Below are 10,756 nucleotides of genomic sequence, written 5' to 3'. Positions count from 1 at the left end.
AGCCTGCCACTGGGATGTCCGAGCCGTACTCTCTACCTATTGTTTCCTTAGTAAGTATTGACTGAATGAATGAAACTTCCAAGGCATAACATAAAGCCTTCCAAGGGGCCTCTGCTTGGTATGATGCATGCAAGTGGGAAAACCTCAATCCCTCCACCATACTGTGTTATGGCGTGATCCCAGGAGTCATATGGAAATAGAAATATTCTGTTTCTAATTGCAAGGCTCTCCGATAGAAATACTAATGGTAACTTGTAATTTTTATTGCATATACTCCTATGTTTTCTTCTTTTTTCTCTATCATTCTATAATGCATTAAAACCCACAGAAAAGACTGGCCCTTGAGTCCTGTGAATTTCGCCTCTTTTGATAATAAAAACCCTGAAGGGTTGATTAAAGGCCAAACAAAATTTTGCTTAGTACCAATCTCCTGCTCTGTTAGGAAATCATCAAAATAACTGGGCAGTTTATTAATGAAAACTGGCTTCCCCTCTGATTCCAGGATGATGCTAGTAATCCGGCTGTCCTAAAACTAAATGTCAATACACATGTCCACTGGGACCATTGATACTGCCCTCCAAGAACAGTTTGGTTGAATGCTGTCCACAGCAATTACATTCACAATGTCGTACAGCCCTGGAGTATAGTCTTTAGGCTTCTGGAGAAAGTCCAAGGTGAAAAAGATGATGTCGTCTACCACGCCAGTTCTTCCATCAATACTGGTCACACAGACCTATGATGAGAAATGAAGACACTGAGTATGGAGAAGCAGAGCCCACCACAGATGACCCTCAACAACCCCTTGGCTCTCATCAGCAGGTCCCTTGGCCCATCACTGATTCTCATCCTAGACACACAGGGAATACCTGAAAACTGTATCGACACATTCTATTCCTGTGTGATGAGAAGACATGTCCCTCAAGCTACCCAAGGTGGCCCCACACTCTATCTCCCGTGTGATGAGAGGATGTGCCATTCGTGTTAACCAATATGGTCACACAGTATACCACCCTGACTTTACATCTAATTCTCAGGCTGTACCGACCATGGTCTTACCCACCTTTATCAGCAGGCTGAACACCTCAAACCCAGTGCACTCAACGTTTACCCACAATTGCCTCACAGTCAAGGTGCTTTCTAACTGCTGTTCACAGAACATCCTAACGTCAAGTAAAGCACACAGCCTAGGAATTAAGTATGTGTATATTCTACATTATTTTCTATTATTTCTCTTTTCTTTTTTTTTTTTTTGGATTTTTCGAGACAGGGTTTCTCTGTAGCTTTTTTGGTTCCTGTCCTGGAACTAGCTCTTGTAGACCAGGCTGGCCTCGAACTCACAGAGATCCGCCTGCCTCTGCCTCCCGAGTGCTGGGATTAAAGCCGTGCACCACCACCACCTGGCCTATTATTTCTTTTTTAATTCACATTCGTGAATGTGTCTACTTTTGCAGGGGATATACTGCCAAACAAAATTCTGAGAAAGAAAGTTATCAGGAAGGAAGGATAGGCAGTTACCTACCCATGACAAGGGCAACATGGAAGCAAATTACCTCATCCATATTCTGGGAGTTTAGCAGGCTCACAGAGTGAATAGTGATGTTTGAAGTACCTGGCTTCAAGGAATACTCAACCAGCAACAAGTCCCCTTTAAAGGGCAAAAATCCTAAAACAGCCAAGAAAATTAGAAGGGTAAATATTATTGCGCTCAGGTCATGTCACATTACCTAAGGCCCTTTGTCACTGCAATAGGATGACCAACATTTCCGGAATGTAAAGTCACTTTTCCAAATGCTTATAGATACCTTTTGGACAGGTATGGTGGCTTGTGCCTTTAATGCCATCACTCCAGATGCAGAGGCAGGTGGATCTCTGTGAGTTTGAGGCCAGCCTGGTCTACAGAGTGAGTTCCAGGACAGGTTCCAAAGCAACACAGAGAAACCCTGTCTCAAAAAACAAAAGATAAAATAAAACCCATCACAGATACCTTGAATATCTTCCTACAATAAGGGAAGTTTATAATCCTTTAAACACTGCTTTTTCTACCTTCATTAACAGTCAGATATTGACAACTAAGAACTGTGTGTCTCAGAGAAAGCAATTTGTTAGAATCACTGGTATTCCTCTTCAAATAGCCACATCTCCATTTGGAGAGGCAGCCAGGAACATTTGTAGAAGCAAATTGCTGAATCTGAGTACCTCCCAGTGTACCTAGGCTAAAGTCAAAGTCAGAGGGTCTGACTGTTGAGACTAACAGTGTTTTAGAACAAGGACACATAGAGAAGAGGTGGAGAGAAAAGGAACAAGAACTATTTGCACCCTGGCTTTGCAGTGATTGAAGTATTTTTTATGTAAATCCCTTGCATGCTTAATGTGTTCAGTGGCTAGAAATTGAATGTAGTCAGATGTGCTGGCAAAAGTTTATAATCTCAGTCCTGGAGAGATGGCTCTGTAGTAAAGAGCTCCTGGTGCTCTAGCAGAGGTTGGGTTCCCAGCAACAACATGGTGGCTCAGAACCATCTGAAACTCTAGTTTCAGGGGACCCAAGACCCTCTTCAGCCCTCTTTGGGTACCAGGCACACACACAGTACACATATGTGCATGTAAATACTCATAGACATAAATAAAAATTAAGAATATTGCTACTGGTAGGTCCACCATGTTCCAGGGGAAGCCTTCACATCCTTGAATGTATAAGTAGTGCAGATTGGACTTGATCAGTGAATAAGGAGAGGACACAAAGTTGGGTGTATAGGGAAGAGGGGTGGGCTCGGGGGAGGAGATGAAAATGGTCAAAGTTCATTATATAAAGTTCTTAAAGAACTAAAAAAATGCAAACCATACCTCCAGAAAGTAGTTGCATGGGGAAAAATGTTTCCTTGCTTATGAAGATGTTGTCCCGTGTTGCGTAAGTCACACACTTAATGCAAAGTCTTTTGTCAAATTCTGATGGTTCAATACCATAGATAGGATCAGACATGGCTTTTACCTATAATACAAGGAGACAGTGATTGCAGCTAAAATAACAATTACAAGCAGATGTTTGTATATGCAAATGATTCACCATCAAAACGATGGCAACTTAACAAGTTGGTTTGTCACAGTTGTAAGGACTTTGGGGACATACGACTCCTGTCAGAGACAGAGTGCTTTATTTTTCACATCAAAACAGACCAGATTCATCAGAAATCATTTAAATGACAGCTTTCAATAAGATATATCATCATGGACATGAGAAGATGCATAAACTGTCTGTGCCTGTTCCATGGTTTGGTAAATGTATTCCAAAAATAAATTGCTCACCTATGTTGAATGCATTCACATTTCCCACTCTACAGAAAATCACAGATATACTCTACCTTGAAGAAGTTCAGAGTTTTCCTGGAAAACTTGTATTCTGCCAGTTCTATTTTTTTAACCTAAGAAATATGATTAATGGGGCTGGAGAGATGGCTCAGAAGTGAATAGCACATATTGGTTCCAGATGACCTGAGTTTGTCTCCAAGCACCCATGCTAGGCAGCTCATAATGCCATAAGCTCTACCACACTAGTGCTAATGCTGTCTGCAGGCATCTATACACAGGTGGCATAAACCCACGGGGACACATGTATACATGTTTAAAAATAAAGTAAATCTTTAAAAATAGAAATAACATGAACAAAGAGAAGAATAAAGATATATCTTCAGGCTTAAGAAAAGATTTTAATATTCTATTGCCCTTCCCAGTCAAATGATCCAATGTGCAGTACAGGGCCACTACATACAACAAGTTACAAAGCAAGATGTGGATCTGATGGAGGTGGGACTTGTATCTTATCTGTTGCTTTCATTGGTTAACTAATAAAGATAACTGCTTGGCCTGATAGGACAGAAAATTAGGTAGGCGGAGTAGACAGAACAGAATGCTGGGAGAAAGAGGCCGAGTCAGGCAGTCACCATGATTCTCCCACCTGACACAGCCGCAGGTTAAGATCTTCCCTGGTAAGCCACCTCGTGGGCTACACAGATTATTAGAAATGGGTTAGATCAATATGTAAGGGCTAGCCAATAAGAGGTTAAAACTAATGGGTCAAGTAGTGTTTAAAAGAATACAGTTTCCGAGTAATTATTTCGGGGCATAAGCTAGCCATGCGGGCGGCCGGGTGCCGGGGATGCAGCCCCGCTGCTCTTATTACTACGTGGATCCTTGTCTTAGGACCGTATGTCAAAAACAGGGTGATTGAATGCTTGCATGTTTGCACTTATATACTCATACAGCTTTTAGAAAGAAACAAAACCAACCCAAGACACAGTGCATGGGGCTTGTAATCCTAGCAATTGGAATGAAGAGACTAGTAGAACGACTGTGAATTTGAGGTCAGTGAAGGCTACATGATGAATTCCAGGCATATGATAAACAGATTAAGAGCCTGTCTCCTAAAACAAGAATAGATAAAATGGAAAAGAAATGAATGTTTGCATAAATTGTGAATTGACATTAGCTGTACAATTCTTGATAAAACAAGAAGATACAATGAGAATACTTATAATATGTTAAAATTATACATAAAATCAAGAAAACAGAGCATTAAGTAAAATAATGGGAAGAAGCATGAACATTTTTCCTAACAAAGATAGATATTTTTTCCTAGCATGGAAAGAGCTATTATGAATTTAACTAATGAGAAGAACAAAAAGAGAAAATTGCTACTTTATCACTAAGATTTAAAGAAATTTGAGAGGTAGGAAATTGTCTTGGTGGGTGAAGTGCTTACTGTGCAACCATAGGACCTAAATGCTGATTCCCAGAACCTCCACATAAAAGCAAGATATGGTGGAATCCATCTGTAACCTCAGTCCTGAAGGTAGAGACAGACAGATTCTGTAACTTTCTGAACAGTTCAGAATAGCCCTAACAGTGAGCTCCAGGTTCTGGGAGAGACTGTCTCTAAATATAAAGGGGCATGAGTAACTGAGAAAAACATGCCAGTGTTGAACTACGACTTCCACACATGTCTGCATGCTGATTCCACATGCATACAACACATGCAGGCAACACACACATATAGAAACCAAAAAATAAAAATTTTTATAATTTGAAATATTATAAATCTATATTAGTTCTCATTTTACAATAATAAAATATACAATTATTTTTATAATAGTTTAATAATAGAAATTAATAATCTATGTTTACCAATGCTGGCAAAAGGCTTTTATATAACCTGTTGGTGAGATAATCAATTTAGATAGTATAGCTAAAAGAAATTTAAAGTCATCCAGTGGTATGTAAATAGTGGACATTTGTGTGTGCTAAGTAGATCTTAATTGGTGTATTTAAAAGTATGGTGCACACAGGGCTGCTCGTGCTAATTCTACTAGTTTGAATGCATAGGATAGAAAGCAGCTTTCACTAAGAGATGCAAGCTACGGAGTGGGGGGAGGGAATAGAATGACCATAATTTACTATGTTGTTCAAATACTAGGAGAAGAGATGCAAAAGATTTAGGAACAGAAAAACATCACTGCAGTTGAATTTTAGAGCATCAAGTCTTCTAAACTCAAAGGAGAAGGTCAACTTTGACCCTATGTCCACAATGTTGCTTGTCTTAATCCAAGAGGAATAATCAAAATGCCATTACTGTGAGGGAATGTTAGCAAACTCAGGCTTACTTTGATGGTTTTCACTGCGTGAGTTGTTTCATCCTCTTCTATAAGAGCAATGACGCTCATTCCAACATTCACTGGAACATTTCCACATACCATGTCAGGATTAAAGAAGATGGTTTCATTAATCCAGCCATAGTCGGGGCAGAGATGGGTCACAATTCCTCTGACAGACTTCAGCTTGAAGTTATCTATGAGACAGGTAAACCAAGGTCACACTGGCTCCCATCAAATACAAGCGACACACAAGTCCTACTCTGACCAGCTGTGCAGATGTGAGCACATATTGTCACTTCTCTGAACACAGTAACCATTTCTGCTCCCTAAGGTTGTGACTACCGAATGACACCTCCATGGCATCTGTGGGTGACCTGTCCCAGAGAGCACAAGTGCAGCAGCGCTCATCTTCCCTGCTCAGGAAGCTCTGGGAACCCCCACTATTACTAGGGCAAGCCTGCCTCATCACCAGCAGCAAATGCATAGCCCTGGCTCTAAACTCTGACAGAGCATTAAAAGGTCTGAGCAGATGTAAGGACATGTTTCCAAATTGCCTTTTATTGGTCACAAGCACGATGGGTAAGTAATGTTTGGGGATCTGGCTCCAGTATCCTGCTGGGACAACCGGCCACCTTCCTTCATGGTACCCTCCCTATGACTGACTCCGCCCCCTGGCATCAGATAGTGTGTACTTGGGAAACAAGGCCACATTCACTCTCAACGTGAGATGCGCCCCTTCACTGGGGACTACACAGAGGCATCTTGCCTGGGAAAGGCAGAGACAGTACAGCCCACAAAGACTCGTGTCACGTGTCCTTTGAGTTCATCCAAACAGCTTCCTGCCTTGGCACACCAACGGAACTTAGGGAGAGTTCACTGTTCGCCTAACCGCTTGGCAACTTAAGGACCCTCAGACTTAACCGCCACAATGCATGGCGGCCGGTCCCTCCCCGCTATTCAAGCCCCACAGAACCTCATGGTGGAGAAGACCCTTTCTGAGGAGTCTTCTTAGGTGGGGGATACGGGGAGAACGACTCTCAGAGCCAAAGGATTACCTTGAATCTGGAGTTTTCCATCAGATTCTGCCCGCCTCCAAAAGAAATTTAAAATACCGCGCAGAATTCTCTGCATAGTTGCCACCGGCCTGGGCAACCCAGCGGCTTTCTGATGAGGCTTGAGATCTCCTGACCCACAGGTTTGCTTCCTCGGCCTCCCTGAGTTGGTAGCTAACAGCTAACCACCAACTTGAGGAGAGCCTCGGACAGGGTCCCTCCTCTGCTGCTTCCAGGTTCCTGTGTGTGCCCTCTCCAGGGAGACTGCACGAGGTCACTAATGTCCAGCCAATGAGACGCAAGGCTTTGTTGATGTCACGGCTATACATAACGACTGACGCTGAGCTGGGAAATTTAGCCCCGCCCCCCACACAAGAGAACCAATAGAAAAGTCTATGGAAATTTCAAAAGTTGGCCCTTAGTACGGGTACCCGGAGTGTGTGGCTACCTATTTAGCGTTTCTGCTTTGTACGCTTTCAGGTTCATTTGGACTTTTTGGCTTTGGTGTGTTTTTTTCGTTGTTTTTTTTAAAGTTCTTTGGGTGAGAATTTATTGATTTGAGATGGTTCCTTCTTATTATTGTAAGCACTTAAGTTTAAACATCCCTTGGCTCACTTTTTATCACTCTATTCCGTATATTTTGACATAACATAACTTCTTTCAACACTAAGTGTACCAAAACTTCCTTTGATGTGCTTGTCATTAGATAGGTTATAACTGTATCCTTAATTTCCTTTTCATTTTTTATTCCATTGTTTGGATTCTTCTTTTCCTTTAGATTCCATTTCTCAGATTGTTTCTTGCCTTTTGTCCATTAAATTTTTAATTGAATATAGATCACCTATTATCTTACATTAGAACAGTGAGAATCTTATTTGAATATTTTATTTTATCAGACAATTGCCCGGATTTAGTTTACCATGCAGGGTCTTTATTTCTTTCACTGAAAATTCTTTCAGTATAAGACAGATGATTCTTTGTCCCCTTTGATATTAATTTGATTTTTGGATTTTCTGATTCTGCTGGCTGCCTTTGAATCTTAGCTGGCACTATTTAAATGAATGGAAGATAGTTCTACAGCACAGTGTATCTCTCATTAGGAATGAAGGAATATCATACCCATTGAGTTAAAGAGATTTCATAGGGCTGATGAAATGCTGTAATGGTTTCTTTATTCAAGTTCTTCCTCTTTCCCCCCAATATCTCATGTATAAAAGAAGGGATTATAACGATTGTGACATTAAAGAAGCTTCTAGCTCATTACCTGGAGTGTGTCTGGGTCTTTCATGCAATTATGCTTATATACATTTGTTTCTGTCATTCACACTTGGACAGAGTCCCCACGCCAGTATGAAGAGCACATACCTCTCCCGGCTGCTCACTCTGGACAGATCCTTACTGATGCACTATGCAAGTTATGTTTTTTGGCCTGATGTAATCAGAAGTTTTCCTATTCAGGACAGGAAAAGCAGTAAGTCTACCTGAACAGACTTCTCTTGTTATTTTGAAAGTGGAAAACCTGAGTCTGAATCGTGCTTTTTTGAAAATTCCTGAACTAGGCATTTTGCCTGAATACAGAATGTGCTGCACACTGCTTGACAGATGACCACAGTCTTGTCCCTGATGACAAGAAATCCTGGCCATTCATCTCCCTATGGCAAAAATCATTAAGAAGGGGTCAGATAGTTGGCTCTGAAGATGAGAGTACTTGCTCATCCACGTGGTGGCTCACAATGATCCATAATCTCCATATGCCATCTGCTTCTCCACAGGTACCTGCTATATGTGGTGCACATAAGTACAAGCAGGCAAAAAAACCTACACAAAAATTAAATTATTATTTAAACGAGAAAATGATCAAACAGGAATTTATCCAAAAGCTCATACAAAGAAATAAACACAAGAAAACAAGAAAATATGCTCTATAGTTTTATATATACATATATATATATATATATATATGGCAAGGAAAAACCAAAGCACAGTAAGAAATATTGATAATATTCAATAATTAGCTGAGCATCGTAGCACAGACCTAAAATTCCAGTGCTTGGGTGGTAGAGGGAGGAGGATCAGGAGTTCAAGCCCACTTTAGCTATATAGAAAGTTTAAAAGCCTCTTTCAAATGTACAGAAAAAGAATGTGTGCTGAAGAGATGGCTCAATGGTTAGGAGAATTTACTTGCTCTTACAGAGGACCAGGTTCAGTTCCCAGAATCCAAGGGCTAGTGTAGTGATACTTTGTGTTCTAACAAGGCAGAAGTTTTGATGCAGATGCAGATGCAGATGGGTCTCTGTGAGCTCAAGGCTACCCTGGGGTACACAAGATTAATCTAGTCTTAAAGAGAGTTAGAGCCAGGCAGTGGTGGCTTTTAATCCCAATACTTGGGAGTCACACACATTTAACCCCAGCACTTGGAAGTCACACATGTTTAACCCCAGCACTAGGGAGGTGGAGACAGGAAGGTATATGGCTGGGCTGAGAGAGGAAAATGAGGAAGGAGGAGACAGGAGCTTGGATGCAGTCTGAGGTTTCGTTGAGATAGCAGGCAGTCTGAGGATTTGTAGAGATAGGGTTGACCCTTGGTCTGAGCATTGGTAGAGGTCAGAACTCTCTAGTGGCTGACTGTTCTGCTTCTCTGATCTTTCAGCTTTCGCCCCCTAACATCTGCCTCTGGGTTTTTATTATTAAGAACAGTTAGAATTTTTGCTACAGGGTAGTTCACAACCACCTGTGACTTCAGTTACAGGGGGATCTGATGGAGTCTTCTGACTTATTTGGGCAAGTATATGATACACATACATACATGCAGGCAAAACATTCATACACATAAAATTACTAGACAAATATGTTAAATAATGAGAAAATGTACCATATATCCCAAAAAGCTAGAAAACAGGGCTACTGGTGAAAGACAGCTGAATTTAGATTGTCTGCTCTATGAGCCCCATTTTCTAAACAAAATCTTTTGTAAGCTAAACATTAGGCCGAAGCAGACAACATTTGTGTTTTGTATAAAACCCTGTCTCAGTGTCGATGGCTGGGACAAACACCATGACCAAAAGCAACTCGAGGAAGAAAGGGCTTTTATCAGTTTACAACTCTCTGGTTGTACTCCATCACTGAGGGAAATCAGGACAGCAACTCAAGAAGGGCAAGAACCTAGAGACAGGAACCACAGCAGAGGCCATGAAGGAACATTGCTTACTGTCTTGCTGTCCTTCTGGAAAACAGAATTTGGCAGAAAATACAAAAATAAAATCAAAACTGAAGACCTAAATCCATGCTTTGAAATCTGCCATTGATAACATATATAACCCAGTGGAAATCAAGTTCTACATTGCAATTTAAAAAATTATATGTTTATTTTTACTGTATGAATATTTTTCTTGTATCTATCTCTGTTTGCCATGCATGTACCTGGTCCCTGTGGAGGTCAGAAGAGGGCATCAGATCCCCTGGAACAGGAGGTACACGTGACTGTGAGCCACTGTATGGGCGCTGGGAATCAAATTTAGGTCCTCTGTAAGAGCAGTCACTGCTCTTAACCTCTGAGCCATCTCTCCTCTCCAACTGTTATGGATTTGTTGCAGGTTCCCAGCAGCTTGCTGCAGGGTCGAGACCAGCGGCAGGTCCACAAACCAAGGTGGCTGCTCCCCTGGGCGTCCCCGGAAGCTAGCCATGTGGGCAGCAGGTGGGCAAGGGGCAGCCAGATAGACACACCATGCAAATGGTTTTGCTGCAAGCTGCTGGGGTCCCAAAAGCGGCCAGTCCCAAGCAAGGACAGTGCATGAGACCACACAGCAGGTCTCTATGTGACTGCAGTGGGCAGGCCAGAGAGACTGATAAACATACCATGTAAAGTAAAGTTAGATATTTATTAGGTGGGTCATGGAGGGGAAGGAAAAGGGGGAGAAGGGGAAAGAAAGAGAGAGAGAGAGACAGACAGACAGACAGACAGACAGAGAAGGGAAGAGGGAGGGAACCAAAAAAAGCCAAGATGGTGAGGAAGGGAGAGAGGCTGCAGGAAGTGGGCATGACTTGTCTCTTAAAGAGACAGCA

The 10,756-nt window shown here is 41.7% G+C and overlaps 1 protein-coding gene across 1 annotated transcript; it reads right to left on the bottom strand.

Moving 5' to 3' along the window:
- Positions 1 to 532: 532 nt before the first annotated feature.
- On the bottom strand, positions 533 to 6,773 carry LOC121437478 (cancer/testis antigen 55-like). The gene is made up of 5 exons (XM_041637346.1): positions 6,698 to 6,773; positions 5,652 to 5,836; positions 2,842 to 2,986; positions 1,551 to 1,663; positions 533 to 733 (listed from the first exon to the last, which is right to left on the bottom strand). The coding sequence occupies exons 1-5, from the start codon at positions 6,771 to 6,773 to the stop codon at positions 533 to 535; spliced, it is 720 nt and encodes a 239-aa protein (XP_041493280.1).
- Positions 6,774 to 10,756: the final 3,983 nt, after the last annotated feature.

The sequence above is a fragment of the Microtus oregoni genome, unplaced genomic scaffold, assembly GCF_018167655.1.
Source record: "Microtus oregoni isolate MIOR12 unplaced genomic scaffold, Mior012 000052F_ref0000163, whole genome shotgun sequence".
Lineage (NCBI taxonomy): Eukaryota > Metazoa > Chordata > Mammalia > Rodentia > Cricetidae > Microtus > Microtus oregoni.
Note: the sequence above shows the minus strand (reverse complement) of the source record. Positions and strands in the feature narration are given on the sequence as shown.

Excerpts from the sequence above, each read along its gene's own strand:
- LOC121437478 (XM_041637346.1), bottom strand. The coding sequence starts at position 6,773 with ATGCAGAGAATTCTGCGCGGTATTTTAAATTTCTTTTGGAGGCGGGCA. Across the intron at positions 5,837-6,697 it reads TGGAAAACTCCAGATTCAAG|ATAACTTCAAGCTGAAGTCT; the intron begins GTAATCCTTTGG and ends CCTGTCTCATAG. Across the intron at positions 1,664-2,841 it reads CATGCAACTACTTTCTGGAG|GATTTTTGCCCTTTAAAGGG; the intron begins GTATGGTTTGCA and ends TGGCTGTTTTAG.